The following is a 16,918-nucleotide window of genomic DNA, read 5'->3' on the forward strand; positions in this document are numbered from 1 at the left end:
ATGAATAACTCAAGAATCCCAAGAATTCACAGGCTACATCCCAAGAACTAGGGACAAAGGGCAGCCAAACTTTAGTACACAATTGTCTACTATATATATAAGATGTACATTACACGAATGCATATATAAACATAAAATGCCCAAAAAATGTTTGTTGAATGAATTATTGAATGAGGGAAGGAAGGAGTGAGAAAGACTGAATGAGAATTTAAATTTAGGAGTCTAACTCATTGGCTCCGCACCAACCAATATAAATTAGGACTTATTTGATACAACACTAGCAGTCACACAAATGATACTGAATGTCTTTTATAAGAAATTACTCACCTTTCCAGTGGTTTTTGAGTTGGCAATGTTTTGTCTTTTTGGGAGGGGAGACAAGACTCTCATCCCCCACGGTGTTAGTATTTAAGCCCAGGGTTTCTGTAGAGAAATTAACTTGACTTCCCATAAATTCCTCAGCATAAATGGTGTATTCTATTATTTTCCCCTCTCTGATCCATCCCTAAGGGCAGATAAACAAATGGTAATAAAAAGCAAAATCAACATTTTTCTCTATAAGGGTAGAACTGCCCAATTAACCGCAGATGTTAGAAGCTGATCAAAGAAGAATTTAAGTGAGCCAGCAGAGAGAGAACGCAAAAGCAAGTTCTGGTGCTTTCAATGAATCCCACCCCACAATGCCATCTTAGCAGGCTGCTCTGGGAACCCCAGCACTCTTAGAGAAAGAAGCATGAACTATGGCAGGTGCCTCTGGTGTGGCCTGAGACCCATTCTCAAGGAAACCAGGAGGGAATCATGAGCATAGATTGTTTCAAATGACATAAATAAGTTCTGCTTTGGGCGAGGGGGAGGCGTAGCAGGGCTCAACACTTTGGTGGAAGAGGGCTGAGATTACAGGAGGGCACTGTGCATTTTTTCACTGCAGAAACAACGGGCTGTATGTCTATGAAATGGTAGCTCTGAATTCCAGAGTCTCATCCCCTCACCCCCTGCCCTTTTCATTTTTCCTCTTACTTTCGTCTCACTTTATCTCAGTAACTATAAAAGCAACAGACTTCCATTAGAAAAAAAAAAAAAAACAGCACAGAAATTTGATAATGAAGCTGTGCATACAGATGTCATTCTGTGAGTGAGAGACGATGTCTCTCATTTGTGTACCAGCCCCGCATGGCAGATATTATGCTGATAACCCCATTTTACAAATAAGGGAGAGATCGAGTGACTGGCTTAAGGCTACCTAGCTAATAGACGGTACCCTTGGGTCTGAACATAGTCAAAACCCAGACTCCATCCAGAGGCTGCTTTTAATGTTTCATCTAAATCCACTCTTTTTTCCAAAGATCATCCATATACGCTGTTTAATACCCTCTTTTTTGGCTTACTATTTGTAGTGTAAGTGCTAGTGAAAGTTCTCCATCACCAGGATGTTTTACAGCCATGTGGAGCTGCCTCCCATGATGCCCCATCTTCCTAATGCGGGCCTCTGAGGTTGTTTCCAATTTTTCTCTAATATGAGACACTGCTGCATTGTTTAAATTGGGAGCTGTGAGTCATTGTTTGGTTTGGTTTGATCAGAGCCAGCACAGCTGCTGACTGATGGGAGCCCAGGGACCTTTTCCAGCCTGGGGCATTGGTGTCCAGGTGTCCCTGGCTGTGGGTGCCAACCCTCCCTGGACCATGCCCTGGAGGTCCTAGGTATTAGAGCTGGATGACCTGCCTCTTTGTTATAGAATTTTCTCATTTCATAAAGTTTCTCCAAGAAAAATGCCTTTATTGAGCCAAATGGGGAAAGGACCTCGGTCCCATCAAATCTCAAGGAAGCTCAGCTTAGTGTGGTATGGGGAGTGGTTGCTGCAGCCAGAGAGCTGGGGATAGCTGATCCAGCAAGATGGGAGGTGGGGAAACTTGGAGGGGGCATCACTGGAGTGGCACAGCTGCTGGTGTGAACAAGCCAGACAAGTGAAACTAGAAGCACCCTATTTCTGACCCACAGGGGAAGACCCTGAAATTTATTGAGCACCTGCTGTACGCTGACATCATGCTCAGGACTTCACACACCTTATTTCATCCTTGTGGCAGCCTCATCTACAAGCTAGGGGTTCTTATTCCTGTTCTACAAATGAGTTATTCCAGAATGGATGTTGCAGACAGGGCCCCTGCTACTTAAGCAGCCGGAGGTGATTTGATTGGTAATGAAGACAATTTGATTGGCCAACTGGAGGATTTGCAGGAAGGAGACCAAAATATCATCTCCAGTCTGCGTAAATGCACTGTCGCCTGTAAACACAGCTCTAGGACCTCTCAGAAGAACGTTCATTCAGCAGGAGGAAGGCTCAGGATTGTGATTGAATAAGAATGATATTGGGGGTGCTTCTGCCTGGGGCCAAATAGACAATGAAACCTACCTTCTTTATGTTTTATCTAATTAAACCCAAGCATTTGGCTGCCCCTCACTACAAAGTGGTTGAGGGAAAACCCAGGGGGCTCTGAAAGCCTTACTTGCCTGGCTGTTGCTTATAACCGATGTCTCCTTTTTCACCCTGTTTCATTTCATGCCGAAAGCCAGCTATGGGAAGAAAATAGTCTCAGGTGTCTAGAGGCACAGGAGCCTTTCCCAGTCAATCAGTCAGCCAGCCTCCCCTGGGAGGATCACATGGGGAGAAGGAAACAAACACCACAAACCTGCAGACGAATGATCAAGTCAAGCCAAAATGGGAGCTGTTTTCCTTAGGACAGGGAAGGTGTGCTGGGGTCTCCCAACACCATCCCCAGGTAGCAATGATTCACTGGCGTGTGTCACAGGCGCTAGCACAGGAATGCGGTAGTACTCACAGCTATGACTGATCACTGTGGTGGAACCCAGCACCAAGTCAGCAAAGGAAAAGGCGCAGGGGTGAAGTCCAGAGGAAACCAGGGGCAAGCTCCAAAGAACTCTTCCAGCAGAGCCCCACAGGACACGCATCATCCCCACAGCAACGAGCTGTGACAACCCCTGTGAAATCTGTCTAACAAGGAAACTCATTAGAGACTCAGAGTCCAGGGTTTTTTACTGGGAGGTGGTCACATGGGTACTCTCTGCTTGGCATACAGGCAATTCCAGATTCCCAGAAGGAAAGCAGATATAAACCACACTGAGACAGCATAAACCACACTGTTGCGCAGTTTAGGTACAGTGAGTCACACTTATCAGATCTGGGAAGTGTGGCAACCCTTCCAACACCCAAGTTCCTGGATGCAAGCCTGAGGCTTACCTGGCAGCAGGTCTTTCTAGGAAGAGCCGACTCAGGCCTACTGTGCAAGCTCTTTTCTGCACAGGAGGCATTACCTCGGGGAGCCAGGCGACTTTAGATAGCACTGCTGGGCTTGTGGAATTTGTTCTTGTATGGCTCTAACTTCAGAGGGCCTGGGTCAGCAATGGGCACTTTTTTAAGGACGTCTGAACTGCGTTCTTCCCTGCACCAGTGTGTTCAGTGGTGCAGACTGTCTTTATAAAGCCCGAAGGCACTGTGGGCATGACTTACTCTCTTATGCAATGGTGTGTGTACTCTGGCCCAGCCACCAAGTGTTCTACTTCTGTGTATTTTTATAGCACTCCTGAGAATAATTCCAAGTGAGTTCATGATAGGCTCTTTGTGAATCAGTAAGGTACATTAACGTTGTTAAACAGGCTGTGAGGTAATTTGCCTCCCATTGTCTGGCAATTTCTTTTATTATTTGGAGATGCTGTAAGCCAGCCTTCTTGGCTGGGAATTGCAGAGTTCAATTTTTTATCCAGAAACTTGCCCCCCAAATTCTTGGCCTGGGAGATAATGGTAAGTGATTCATGGATTCTTAAATCTGACAAATAAATGAGTTCTAGGTCCCTTATTTTACAAATGCAGAAATAATATCAACAACACGCCCACCAATCCATCCACCACTCCAACTTCCGGTTTTTGTTATATACTTCATATCGACCCAGCACTGTGCTGTATCTTCGTTCTCTCATTAAATCCTCACAATAACTCCTTAAGGAGGGCAATGATTTAACAGATGAGGAATGCGAGGCACAGAGAGGTTAAGTAACTTAATCAAGATCATCCAGCAAAGAAATAGCAGAGTTGAGAGTGGAATAAAGCCAATTCCCAAATCCCTTAACATTGACAACACTGACAGAGAGGCACACGGAGTGCCGAAGATCACCCAAGGCCACAGAAAGACTCAGTGGAGCAAGCGAGTGTTAAACCCAGAACTCCTGACTCTTTGTTAAGCCTTCTTTGCTTTAACCACGTAGCCTCTTATTCAGTTGTTTATGGTTTAGGGTCTAGTTAGTACTAGCCGTAATATCAATACTTCTGGATAAGCTCACTGAAATTTTGATCAGACTCATCATCTCATACCAATTGCAGGAGCTTCCTAACAGGCCTAGCAGCCCCTAGTCTAATCCTTGAAATGGCCTTCACATGCACCTATAAAGAACATTCTTAACCACAAATTAGAGCTGTCAATTCCATGCTAAAATCCTCCAATGGCTCCCCGGTGCCCACAGAATTTTGTGTAGATGCCTGAGGCTGGCAGGCAAAGCTGGGTAGAGGCAGCCTCCAACCTTCTGCTAGGCTACCTTTCAACCCACTGAGTCTTTTACAGCTCTTCTGTGGCAACCTGTGGCCTCCAGTTTCTGCACCTTCAAGAATTCTGTTCACTCTGTCTGTCATCCTCCAACTGAGCCTACTCCATCCGTTCTTCCTGCTTGCTTGACTTGGGTTCCACAGCCTTTCTTGGTTTCCTGCTATCATGGCATTTTTACCTCATGTTATAATTGTGTGTCTACTTGGCTACTGTCTCTGCAAGATCTTGAGCTCCTTGAAGGCAAGAAACAGCAGAGTCTGTATCTAGAAGACGGGATGGGAAGCTGGGCCCCTAGTACTGAGGAAGCATTCCTGTAAAGTCAGACAGAAAGATACAGGAATGTGCCTTGTAGTTGTTGGCTGAATGAAAAAGTAAAACAAGGAATCCCACATGAGATAGGAATGAGTGAGACATCTCAAAGCAGGCTTAGAGGTTACCTACCACAATGATCTTAAAGCAAATTTTTATTGCAGAATGTTTCCCTCAAACAGAATCAAATTCTCTGGGTAAAGGTTTATATCTCCACAACTTCATGACTTGGCCTAAATCTCTCCTCCTTCTTGAAGCCTCAGGTCACGGTGCAATTGTGATGGCATGGGCTCTGTGGTCGGGTTGATTGTGTCAGCAGGGTAAACTTGCTGCTATAATAAACAAGTCCTGTATCTCAGAAAGTTCCCACTCTTATCACCTCATTTGAAGCAGATGAGCAGGAACACTGCTCCATGAAGCCATTCAGGGACCCAGGTTCCTTCAGTGAAGTGGCTCCACCATTCTCTAGGACTTTGGAGTCCTCTGCTGGTTCCTCTGTGGCTGGCCAGCTGACCGGAGCAAGTGTGGGGCAGAGCAGGCAAATAGACTCTCAATGCCTTGGTGAAGAAGTGACACATGTCCCTTATACTCACACTCCTTACTTGAGAAGTAGTCATATGGCCCCACCTAGATGCAAGGGACTGGGTAAGGTGGCCTGGCAGTGTGTCCAGGAAGAGGAGAGCACTGTGAGGTCTAGCAGGCTCTGCAGTTCCACCATCTTTGGCATGGCTATGGGATGTGTTCCTCCACCCCAGAGTTCTCTGTTGTGAATGAAACTTCTCAGGTTGGCTACAAGGATTGAGATGAGATATACAGATGTCTGATACATACTTAGCAGTCAACCAATCTTCATTCCATCTCTTCTCTTCTCCCCTAAAATAGAGGGTATTGATACCATCATCTTTGTATTTTCTATACTTAGAGTTGAAATAAACTAATGGTTAAGAGATGGACTCTGGATCCTGGCTCCCTGGGGCTGACTCCTGGTGACCTTGCATGTCAGTGGTGTGAGGTTGGGAGGGTCCTTTGTGGCTCTGTGGCTCAGATACCTCATCTGCCCAAAACAGCAGTAACGAATAGTACCCTTGTGGAGGGCAGGAAGTGAGTCAGTATGCCTCCAGTTCTTAGAATAGTACACGGCATATTGTAACTATGATGTGTGAGTTACCTGCTATTGTTATGTGGTTACTGCCGCACAGCAGAAACTCAAAATTCAAATTCTTTTTTTTTGAGACGGAGTCTCACTCTATTGCCCAGGCTGGAATGCCATGGCGTGATCTCAGCTCACTACCACATCTGCCTCCCGGGTTCAAGCAATTTTCCTACCTCAGCCTCCTGAGAAGCTGGGATTATAGGCACTCGCCACCATGCCCAGCTAATTCTTGTGTTTTTAGTGGAGATGGGTTTCACCATGTTGGCTAGGCTAGTTACAAACTCCTGACCTCAAATGATCCACCTGCCTCGGCCTCCCAAAGTGCTGGGATTACAGGCATGAGCCACCGTGCCCAGCCCACAAATTCTTATTTAAGCACCCATTCTGTATCATGCCTGGCAAGTCACGTGTTCACATATGTGAGGTTCACAAATCTCAAGCTTGGGGAATATTTGTGCAGTGGGTTCTCTGAGTAAACTTCATTACCGGCTTCAGCCTTGTGGTAACAAGGCCTTTCGTCTGGGCCATTGCTGAATTCGGACCGGAAGACATTCAGTTGCCCAAAGCATTGCTTAACAAACAGCTTTCGGGGAACTTTTGAGAAATGTGTTCCTGCAGGGGACCCAGGCCAAGCGGCAAGTCTTCCAGACCCCTCCCGATTCTATAGAGGCTTCTGGCGGCCATTTCTCAAAGTCACAGTAAGAAACTCCTGCAGCCTCCCAAAGCAACGCTTGGCAGTGGGTGAGCTGAAAACCCTCTCTTTTCCCACCAGGCTCCTGAGAGCAGTGCAACACAAAGGAAAAAAGAAAATTTCCTCCTGAACAGCATCCTTTTCATTTCCTTACATTAATTCCAGGAAACCAGTCATTACTGCAAGAGTGGTCATCAGAGGCCTTCGAGGGTGGGTATTAGCCAGATTCCTTGCAAGAAAGCTGCAGTTGCTTGAATTAGTATAAGAGTGCCGTAGGGAGCACGTTCACGTGCAAGAATGACCTTGCACATGTGGAGGTCTCCCATTTATCAGGTGGCAGGAGGGGTGGCAGTGAAGTCCTGGCTACTCATTACTTATGCCAGATTCTCTGAAGGGTCTTTACTCTGTATGTACTTGCAGTAGCCCTTGGGGTGTCCTCTACACCTGTCTTCCTGTGGCCCTTCTAATCCTTGGCCTTAGCAATCATCACTGTTTCTCCCACTAGACTCTGTGCTCCTTGGGGGTAGTTGCTGCTGTATTCACCAGGGTCTGACAGAGTATCCAGCCCATGGCAAGGGCTTAGGTGATATAGTTGATATTTACCGTCTTTTTTCTTTTTTGAGATAGAGTCTTGCTCAGTCACCCAGGCTGGGGTGCGGTGGTGTGATCTCAGCTCACTGCAACCTCTGCCTCCAGGGTTCAAGTGATTCTCCGGCCTCAGCCTCCTGAGCAGCTGGGACTACAGGCGTGTGCCACCATGCCTGGCTAATTTTTGTATTTTTAATAGAGATGGGGTTTCACCCTGTTGGCCAGGCTGGTCTCAAACTCCTGACCTCAGGTGATCTGCCTGCCTTGGCCTCCCAAAGCGTTGTAATTACAGGCATGAACCACTGCACCCAGCCAATATTTACTCTTAAATCAATAAATGCATCATTAGATTTATCTGCTTAACTTTCACATCTTAATCATGAGTTCAAGAGTTCAGTTTGTGGAGCAGTTGCATTTGTGCCCTGAAGTTAGGCAGCTCCAGGACAAAAGTCCTTCGGGCACACATAAGTGACTGTGGATGGGTTATATAACTCTCAGGCCCGTTGTTTGTAAAGGAGGGCTTTAACCATTAGGGTTGTCATGAGGATGAAATGCGGTTATTTATGTGCTTTGCTAGACTTTCCATATTTCCATGGTTGTAAGGAACAAAATCAACTTTATCTGATTAAACCTAAAAAAGTTGTTGATAAAAGAGCGGGTTGCTCACAGCATCAGGGGGAGGGCTGGAGAGCCAGTCCTGGAAGCTCTGTAACTGGAGATACTATCCTAAATCACTTGCAGAGCTGGTCCTGTGGGCTCCCTGGCAGCCACCACTGCTGTTGACTGTACCACTGGCACAGAACACTGCAGTTCCCCTGCTGCTGCCCCCAAACCCAATCCCGCTGGAGCTCCCTCTGCTGCTGGAGAATCCTCCTCAGCCCCATGTCTTAGCCCCACTAGTGCCTTGGTCAACGTTCCAGTGTCTGATTGGCTGAGCCTTAGTCATATGTCCACTTCTAGCTACAGGGGATTCTGGGAGAGCACATGCCTGGCATGTTTAGCTTCTGTAGTGATGTGTCCTCTGTTTCCCGCTAAGGATTCTAAGGCAGGAAATTCTCCCAAGTAGGCAGAGGGCTTCTGATGCTGGGGAGCCTGAAAGGCAGATAAATATCCTATAGATGACAGAAAGCCTTGACATTGACTAAGTGTCCAGCCACTGAGAGAGAACACAGTACCCATTCAGAAGGCTGCCGGCAGCACTCTGATGAGGGTTTAGGAATCAGTGTTTTGGTAGCTCCATTGAAGGGATGGCGGTTTGGACCAGTTGAGTGATGGAATGGTGGAAGTGGTGAGAAGCCTTTTGGAAGCCAGGCAAAATATTAGTTTTTTATAGCTGCTATAACAAAGTGCCATGGACTGAGTGACTAAAAGAACAGAAATGTATTATTCCGTAGTTCTGGAGGCCAGAAGTCCAAGATCAAGGTGTTCACAGAGTGGGTCCTTTCTGAGGGCTTTGAAGGAAGGCTCAGTTTCAGCCCCCTCTCTCTGGCTTACAGATGGCCATCTTCTCCATATGCCTCTTTACATCATCTTCCTCTTGCGCCTGTCTAACTCCGTATTTCCTCTTTCTTTCAGGATACCAGTCATATTGGATTAGGGCCCACTCTAATGACCTCATTTTAATATTATTCGCTTTGTAAAAACTCTGTCTCCAAATAAGGTCACATTCTGGGGTACTAAGGGTTAGGACTTCAACATATGAAGTTTGGAGGCAGAACAAAATTCACTCTACCAGTGTCTCTCTGTCTCTGAATCCTCTTTCTATAAAGGAAACCAGTCATATTGGAGTAGGGTGGGCTTTACTGTAATATGACCTCATCTTAATTAATTATATCTGCAATGACCCTATTTCAAATAAGGACCCATTCTGAGATGTGGGGTGTTAGGACTTTAATATATAAATCTGGAGGTGTGGGGTTAGCAACTGGATTCTTGGCCATTACTGAGCCACCAGATGGGCTGTTCTTGAAGCACACCACTCCTGTAAATCTGCATTTCTGTAAGTGCCCTCATTGCTCAGTTATTTTGAGTTGACCTTTCCTGTTACTTGAACCAAGAGCATCCTTAAATGATACGATGCATTATCAGCTCCAGTGGATGGAAGATCTTTGAGATCCAGTGTTACATTTAGTTTATCTCTGTATCTAGCTCAAGGCCCAGTAGTCAGCACATGTTTGTTGAATGAGTCACTGGAAGATGTAGATCAGTATCTAACAACCCTAGCAGTCAGGGATGAGTGAGGGTGGATTAGTTGAGGAGACTGTATCAAGGGCAGGAGTTAAGAATAACTTCGTGGTTTTTGGCTGAGCAACTGGAAAATGGTGGTCTCATTCACTGAGGTGAGGAGGAGCAGATAAAGGAAAGGAATTCAGGAGCAGAGGTACAGGCTGATGGGTCCCATTCCACAGTGGATTAATAAGGGATCTGTGCCCCAACTCTGGCCAGTAAGATATAAAGAGAAGCTTGCTAGAAGGTTCCAGGAAAGTTCCTTTTAGCACCAAGAGATCTATGAGAAGCCAAGATTATTGTCTCCAGCCATGCATGAGTAGAAAGGCATGTGGCCAAAACTGCTGCTGGTAGCTAGCCTACAATTGCGAGTGGATGCCCTCTTAGGATGAGGTCAAAGCTATGGAAAGCAGAGTGAGTTTTGGAGGCATCTGGATTCTTGGCCGTTACTGAGCCACCAGATCAGCCGTTCTTGAAGCTCATCACTCCTGTAAATTTGCATTTCTGTAAGTGTCTTCATCGTTCAGTTACTTTGAGTTGAGCTTTCCTGTTACTTGTAGCCAAGAGCATCCTTAAATGAGATGATGCATTATCAGTTCCAGGGGATGGAAGATCTTTGAGATCAGGGTTATGTTCAGTTTATTTCTGCGTTTGGTTCAGGGCCCAGCAGTCAGCACATGTTTGTTGAATGAGCCAGTGGGTGATGTAGATCAGTATCTTGTGCATCCAGTTCTGGAAACTTCATCAATAGGAATAGCTGTAGCCGTTGATAATATATTCTATTCTCGCTCCATGCTATGAGTAAGATAGTTGTGAAGCCAGAAAGAAAGAGAAAACAGAAGATAAATACCTCACAGGCAGAAGGTGTCTCCCCTCCTCACCTTGTTTCCTGCCATCGGACCATTTGCTTATGTCTGAAACCTGGGAGTCTTCTGTGTTCTTCTTTCACTTTCTGCTACACCCACTGTTCTCAAACCTCGAGCCAATCACTCAGAAGTCCTGCCTATTCTGCTCTCAAAATCCACCTTAAATCCATCCGCTTCCCTCCATGTCCACTGCTTAGTGAAGGCCTCCATGATCTTTGGACTGCTGCAGAGCCCTTACAGTGCGCCTGGCTTCCTGTCTAGCTCCCCTGTCACCCACTTGCCAGAGGAATCCTCTGAAAATGGCAAATCCTCTGAAAGTGGCAAACCAGGCCACATCCTCCCCCTGCCAAAAACCCTCCAATACTTTCCCACTTCATCTAGAGTAGAATCCAAGTAAAAACCAGGCTCACTTCCATGTCCTATTAGGCCCACATGACCTGCCCTTTCTTGCCCTCCAACTTCATCCAGCCCACTCCTTCCCTTTTGGATCCTTTTCCTTACCCATTGGCCTCCTTGCAATTCCATGGCCACCCAAGCTTTCTTCTGTCATGCTGTCTTGGCATGATTCTCCCTCTACCTGAAACACTTTTCTGCCATCTTTCTTTTCTGTTTTAATTGGGAGCATGTATTATGCATACCAAAGAGTATATAAAATACACACCTATGCACCATGTCTGTGCGGGCATGTACACACACACACACACACACACACACACACACACACATGTTAAAGACAGTATAAATCTAACACCCATGTCACCACAATCCAGGTTAAGTATAGAAGGTCCAGGGAGCCTGCAGCGGGAAAAATGGCTTGAACCCAGGAGCTTGAGACCAGCCTTGGGAAACCTGGCAAGACCTCATTTGTACAAGAAACAAGACAAAAAAATTCATCCAGGCATGGTGGCACACACCTGTAGTCATCCCAGCTACTTGGGATGATTACAAGGACCTTCTAAAGTACAAGGACCTCCTGATCCCAGGAGATAAAGTCTGCAGTGAGCTGTGATCACACCACTGCACTGCAGCCTGAAAAAAAAGAAGAAAAAGAAGGTCCTATCAAGTGTCTCTCCCCAATTATTTATTCTATCATCTCCTGAGATGGCCCCTGACCTGACATTTGAAATAATTATTTCTTGTAGTTTTACCCTCTATATATAATCCTCCAAAAGTCTTTTAACTTGGCATACTTCTGGGTTTTACATGTGGAATCAGACTGTGTGTGTTCTTTTGTTTTTAGCTTCTTTTGGTCAGTGTTATTCTTGCGAGGTTTTACCATGTGTGTTTGCACAGAGCTATATTCATTCACATTTGCAGCTATAGTATTTCATATGATGATGATTCTGCAATTTGTTTATCGCTACTACTGACCATGGGCATCCAGGTTGGTTCTCGTCTGGGGCTATTACGTGCAATGCTGCTGTAGACATCTGAGTAGATATATCCTAGGGCTCCCTGGAAAGAGTTTTTCAGGGGAGTTTTCCAGAAGTGGATTTGCTGGGTTGTAGGTTATGGGCATCTTCCATTTGACTAGAAGATGCCAAAGCTGTTTTCCAAGATGGCTGTACAAGTTAAACTCCCACCAGCAGAGTACACACTACTTGTGACTCCTCAGTCTTACTGGACCTTTTAATTTTTAGCCTGTATGGGGATTGTGTAAGTTCCACTCAAGTACTGGCCACTGCTTCAGGCTTTCATTTGACCCTCACAACGGCCCTGAGAGGTCAATGTCATCATTCCCATTTTGTAGATAAGAAAACCAAGGTTCAGCTGATTTGGATCATTACCAAGTTGCTGTGCTGGGATTTGAGCCCAGGTCTGAGTTCTCTGCAGTGTCATGTATTGGCTTCGCTAAGGTTTATGGGCTCACATTGGGTAGAAACAGGGAACTCTGAGTACCTTGGGGACTGAACTGTCTTTGGAGCTTAGTGCCATGGACCTCAGTCTTTGGTGTACATCAGAATCACCTAGTCCCTGTCCCAAACACACTGAATCAGAATTGGCAGTGATGGGGATCTAGTGAATGTGAAGTTGTATTTCCCTGTGGTCTCATTTCTCTGTTGACTAATGATGTCAGGCATTCTGTCATTAGCATACCAGTCATTTGTATTTTTTTTGGAGTCTGTTCAAGTTTTCACTCATTTTTAATTGTATTGTTTGCCTCCTTATTGACATGTTAGAGTTCTTTGTATATTGTCGATATGATTTCTTTGTAGTTGTATGTGTTGGGAATATGTTATCTCAGTCTATGGCTTGTCTTTTCATTTTTGATGATGTCTTTGGAAGAGCAGAAGATGTAAATCTTGATTATATTCAAAGGAACATTTTTTTTTCTTTTATGGTTCGTTTTCTTATGTGTCTTGCATCTTCGCCTATCCCAAGGTACCTCTTTTGTTAGGTATGTGCCTTTTTTTTTTCTTGAGAGACAGGGTCAAGCTGGAGTGCAATGGTGGGATCTCAGCTCACTGCAACCTCTGCCTCCTGGGTTCAAGGGATTCTTATGCCTCAGCCTCCCAAGTAGCTGGGATTACAGGCGCGTGCCACCACACCCGGCTAATTTTAGTAGAAACAGGGTTTTATCATCTTGGCCAGGCTAGTCTTGAACTCCTGGCCTCAAGTGATCCACTCGTCTCAGCCTCCTAGAGTGCTGGGATTACAGGCATGAGCCACTGTACCCGGCGGATATGTGCCCTTTAACACACCTCAAAGGCAATACTTCGGTGCACTAGAATCAGAGAAGCCCAGCTATAAAGGTCATCATAAGCTTGGGGTCAGATCTGAGTCCAGCTCCCAGGTTTAGCACTTACCGAGCAAGTTACTTTGTCTCCCTGAGCCTCAGTTTCCTTATCTGCAAAATGAGGTAAAAAAGGGAACAGTCTCAAAATCTGTTAGAAGAGTCCAATGAGATAAAGCTCAAACAGAAGTTAGCAAAGTGCCACACATAAAAATGCTCTATAAAAGCTATTTTGTTTTATACGCTGGCTTGCTTCAAGCAACAGGATGGAACAGAAAGAAGTAACATGGTTTGTTGTTTATTTTCAGTACATCAAGGCCTTTTACAATGAGTCATGGCAAAGAAGGCATGAACATCCAATAGACCCGGACACTCTGACTCTGCTCTGGTCTGTGACTGTATCCATATTCGCCATCGGTGGACTTGTGGGGACGTTAATGGTGAAGATGATTGGAAAGGTTCTTGGGAGGTCAGTAGGGAGCTGTCTTTATCTGGGGGTGTCCTCCACATTCATAATATATCTGTGTCATGGTCAGGGTCCTGGCAGGCAACAGAACTCCACTCAGACAGTTCAACTGGAGAGATTTGAATGTCCAAAGGGGAAAGGGGAAGAAATCGGAGACCAGGGCCCAAAGATAACTGAAGCCCTGGATTGCAGGCTGATGGGCAGCAGCAGAAGCGTGGAGGGACTGGGCTGTGTCAGAGCCATGACACCCAAATTGGGGAGGAGCAGGGAAGAAATGCCCTGCCCCTCCCTCCTCCCGCCCTCCAACCTGCTGCAGAGGTGCACACTGATCACACCCATGTGAAAGCCAGTGAACCAGGAAGGCATGTTGCCATCCAGGAGGTGCTTCCGGGCCACAGAGCAGAGCAGGGAGGGGAGGGGAATTGATCTGGGTGTCAGGGAAAATAGAGGACACAGTGCAGTGCCTTGGAAATTGTTCCACATAAGTACATACAGATCTGCTTTTCCAGAAAATCAGCTGTTTAGACAGTCTTCCATTATATGGCTGTCTCATCATTTAGCCACTCCCTGGCTGATGGATGTTTAGGTCATTTCAGAACATTTACATTACCGTCAAGGAAGCAGTCAGAATCAAAAACTTCCTATCAGCCTTTCCTACCCAGGCCCTCTCCAATCAGCTCCACTTGACCTTGTGAGCCTCACTGCTCACTTGTTTAAGACAGAAATCCTTCTCTCAGAGCAGGTTGACTTATCGATAAATCCCCACAAACAACACTTTCTCTGTATCCTTGTTCATAACAAAAGGTCCTGGAGCCAGTGAGCTGTGTGTGGAAAGAGTAGAGGTTCTCCAAGTGATGGAGGAGTTATCACGTCAATCTGGTGGGGCCAGAACATTCATGTCTGAACTTGAATCATGCATCTTCCACTTACTAGCTGTGTGGCCTTGGCCAAGTCGTTTAATTTATTTGAGCCTCAGTTTTTTTAATCTGTAAAATAGGGATGATAGTTTTTACCTGCAGGAAATGTTACAAGGTTAGACCAAAGGAATGGAAGAAGAATGGCCATGAGTTGTAGCTGAATAAATAGAAACTCTTGTTATTGACCACATTAGTCGGCATTACCCTCATCACCATTTTCATATCACTACCTAGGAGGTACTTGACAAACCTCCACGTTGCATTGATGTGAGTTGAAGAGGAGATTCATCAGACCCCAGAAAATCTCCTCAGACCCTGGGACTACAGAAACCCTATTAAGAGGGAGCTCATCCATTCCTTTACATTCTTCCTTTATAGTCCAACAGGGAGAAAACTATAGTTGATGTTTCAAAGCAGGCTTTCCAAAAGCTGAGACAGGAAGCCACCCTGCAAATATCCAGTAGTGCTTATGAGGGTCTGTGATACCCGTGAGGCAGGGAAGGTGCTGACATTTTCCTTGTCCCCAAGTCCACTTTCAGAGCAGTAACTAATGGGAATTCAGTGCCAGGAAGTACGACAATTCCATGATGCAATGAGAGATGCCGTTTTCTGAGGTCTTTCAAGGTTCCAGGCACTCACACATTCTCTTGTTTAATTTTCTGTCCTCTGTGGGTCAGTAGATGGGGAATGAGGGGTCAGAGAGGGGAGGGCATCTGCACAAGCTTAGCTGGCTCACGCTGTGGCTGAGCTTAGGCCGGAATCATGATCTTTCCACTATGCCAAGCGGATCTTAATTAGGGGCCAATTCCCAATGCTGGGAATGTACTGCAAAACCATGACTGTTTGACAACAGGCAAGTGACTGGCTGGCACCCAGACTGGCATCACTGGTCAGGGTCCTTGAGGCACGGTCACTAAGCCTCCGGCTCAAGCCAGACCTTGTCCATGGTTCTCTTGCTTGTCCCAGTTGAATGGATTCACTCCCCCCGCCCCAGGATCTGGCCTGTGACGTCTCCTTACTTCATACCTGGCCATGGCACTTATACCCCAAGGCTGCTTCTTAAGAAGGCTCTGAACCCAAGCAGGTGGAATAGAAAAAGGAATACTGGAATCGGGCCAGAATGCTGTGGCTCAGCAAGTCCTGTCTCTGCTGTGTATCAGATGTGTCACAAGGGACTTTGCCACCTCACACTTCAGCCAGCATTGTTCTCACATATAAAATGAGGACAACCAAAGTAGCGTTACTACCCTTACTGTCATGGCAGAAAAAAAAAAGGAAAAGCAAAGCAAAAGAGGAAATGTCCTCGAAAATACCTTCAATCTCTTAAGTAACGGAGGAGTCATCAGGAAGTGAGGATGCAGAAAAAGATCAAATCAGAAGGTGTTGGTTGCTATGCCCCAAGAAGCTGCCAGTTTCTTTATTTATCACTTTTTATCATTATGAGAGTAAAAGTTGAATTGGGCTGAAGTTTCAGCTTGAAGAGTAACTCCACGGGGGAGAAAAGGAGCAAAAATAGAAAACGTAAGCTATCATCTATGCACCTCCTGCTAGACACCAGTCCTTGACAGCCAATATATCATTTACTTCTTAAAATTCCATGTTTGAATCATTGCCTGTGCTTTTCAAATGATGAGGCCAAGACCCGGTGGGCAATTGGACCAAGGTTACAAAATGAAGTTGAAGTTCAGATCTGCGTGTGTTTGAACACAGGCCAACACTCTTCCTGTGACATGATGCTATTTGAAACGCCTTCCTGGTGCTCTGTTATTCCTCTCTCATGGGGCTTGTCAGGGAGGGAAGTGGCAGCCCGGGAGGCCCAGTAGAAAGTGCTCAAAGGTGTAGCTGGGGGAGATATTCCCGGGGCAGTGGGGAAGAGTTCCGGTGGGGCTGGTCATTGGAGGCTCCAGCAGTGGGGCTGTCCCTAGCTAGGGCATGTCAAGCTCATCTGTGACTTGGGTAACAAAGGAGGGTGGGGAAGCAAAAGGGACCAGGAATAGTCTCTGGAGATGGGCCATACCACATGACCTAGGCCTCACATGGATGCAGGTTCCTCACCTCTTGGAGTCTCTGGCTAAGGGAATTCTGAGCCATCAAGAATTCCGGTTGAATCTCAGTGCCCCTTTGGCATCCTCTATCCTCTGCTTGCATGGCCAAAGTAACAGGACCCTCCTTCCCTCATGAGACAGGACAGCGACTATGTTTGGCACACAAACACTAGCTACAGGCCCAGGCCCAGCTTCAAGTCTGGGCTCTGATGCACACAGCTCGTGGGGCTATACATGCATTTTTTTTTTTTTTTTTTTTTTTTTTTTTTTGTGGTTAATTTTTTTTTTTTTTTTTTTTTTTTTGAGGAAGCA

General features: G+C 45.9%; 1 protein-coding gene across 1 annotated transcript in view; it reads left to right on the forward strand.

Annotated features, from left to right (window-relative positions):
- Positions 1 to 16,918, forward strand: part of LOC108292367 (solute carrier family 2, facilitated glucose transporter member 9-like) — a 54,268-nt gene that overhangs the window by 11,829 nt on the left and 25,521 nt on the right. Inside the window, exon 3 of the mRNA XM_037733004.1 lies at positions 13,487 to 13,647. Within this exon, the coding sequence (XP_037588932.1) occupies positions 13,487 to 13,647 (161 nt within the window). The remainder of the gene's footprint in view (positions 1 to 13,486; positions 13,648 to 16,918) is intronic.

The sequence above is a fragment of the Cebus imitator genome, unplaced genomic scaffold (assembly GCF_001604975.1).
Source record: "Cebus imitator isolate Cc_AM_T3 unplaced genomic scaffold, Cebus_imitator-1.0 Scaffold488, whole genome shotgun sequence".
NCBI classification, from domain to species: Eukaryota; Metazoa; Chordata; class Mammalia; order Primates; family Cebidae; genus Cebus; species Cebus imitator.